Below are 1,487 nucleotides of genomic sequence, written 5' to 3'. Positions count from 1 at the left end.
CTTTCATGGAAACAATTATAATAAAAACTATTCATACTTTTATTGATTCTAAATGAACAAAGACAAAATCTCCACAAAGTTTTATAAGTAGATTTTTCTGATGTGCTGAATTCTAACAAGAAAACTGAAAAATGACAATGCCACGTTATTAGCAGTGCTCTGCTTTCTTTGCTTCCAAGGTAAATCTGACCATTCAGTTAGCTTTAAAACCACCTGACCAAGTTAACTATTTCTACCTATTTCAGCCTACATCTCAGCCTTGTAACTCACACCACACCTGAGTATCCAATCAGCATTGACCCTTACATAGTTGGAAGGACAAGGCATTACTCTGATTCTTCTGGTAAGAAGCAAATTCATCATTCAAAAAGAAAAAAAAAATAGTCTGGACTTCAAAAAGAGGATAGACACTTATCATGAGGGTGAAACCACCAGGTGTTTGCTAACTGCTGCTGGTTAGTCTGAAGGAGCTGAGTGGTGGAGTAGCAGCAGAGGGCTCCGTGAGGTGGAAGCTGGGATGCTGCAGCTCTGAGGAGGAGCTACGTCTGGGTCCAACCAGGAGTTTTGGATAGGTGAACAATTACCATGGGAGATTAAATGATTTCTAACGTTTCTAACACTTCATTGGAAACAAGCCTTACTGCAGGCAATGAGGGCCACGCTCTGACACTGGTTACAGCCTGTATTGAAAGACCTGGTACCCCATACTCCTGGAGTACCCCCCCACACTCAACCAAGTGCACAAGACACATGTAAACTGGTTGGGTGAACTCCCAGGGACCCTCTAGGACCCTGCTGAGGGTGTAGAGCTGGCCCAGTGTTCCACAGCCAGGATAAAAACCTGTAAAACTGTTCAGCCAATTCTTCTGAAAAGAATTTCTAATTCTGTTCAGAATTTCTTCTGCAAAGAAGAGGAATTCTTCTTTGCAGTTCCAACAATTGTGTGAAAATAAATCCTTCATTTACTTTCTTGCATTTGTTTCGCATGTTTACGCTAGCCTACCTAAAATGACATATCAATAATTGTAAAAGTTTTGGCCAGCATTTTGCAATTATTTGTGGTGAAATTAAGTCAAATTCTAACTGCAGCTTTTGTTTCCTGGTGTAAGATCCTAGAGAAGCTCAGCCTACTAAACACGGTTCTCAGTCAGACGTTTGCACCAGTTGATCTAAAATCCAGTTGATTTTGAACACTAGCTTCTGTTAAATCTTGAGACACTTGTGGATGTCGTTTCAGGTATTTGACAGATGCAGATAACTCTGAGTCAGGACTCATGACCTGGTTACAAGTTCATCTGTGCCCATCAGTGATGTCTGTGACCGCCCTCCTGCGATGCACCACTAGGTAATACTGAGTATGGTTTTAGATTCTCTCCTGGAAATCAGCATTGTTTCAAAATCCAGTCTCTGACATTGAATAAACAGTGAGAAAGAGAAAGCCATTTTGAAAATGATTTAAAAAGATAAAAGCATTAAAACCCCTTTTA

At 40.4% G+C, this 1,487-nt stretch overlaps 1 protein-coding gene across 1 annotated transcript in view; it reads left to right on the top strand.

Annotated features, from left to right (window-relative positions):
* The first annotated feature begins 911 nt into the window (after positions 1-911).
* Positions 912-1,487, top strand: part of tcaim (T cell activation inhibitor, mitochondrial) — a 12,727-nt gene continuing 12,151 nt past the window's right edge. Inside the window, exon 1 of the mRNA XM_007544535.2 lies at positions 912-1,345. Within this exon, the coding sequence (XP_007544597.1) occupies positions 1,275-1,345 (71 nt within the window). The 5' untranslated portion in view covers positions 912-1,274. The remainder of the gene's footprint in view (positions 1,346-1,487) is intronic.

Source organism: Poecilia formosa, unplaced genomic scaffold (genome assembly GCF_000485575.1).
Source record: "Poecilia formosa unplaced genomic scaffold, Poecilia_formosa-5.1.2 Scaffold1265, whole genome shotgun sequence".
Classification (NCBI taxonomy): Eukaryota; Metazoa; Chordata; class Actinopteri; order Cyprinodontiformes; family Poeciliidae; genus Poecilia; species Poecilia formosa.
Note: the sequence above shows the minus strand (reverse complement) of the source record. Positions and strands in the feature narration are given on the sequence as shown.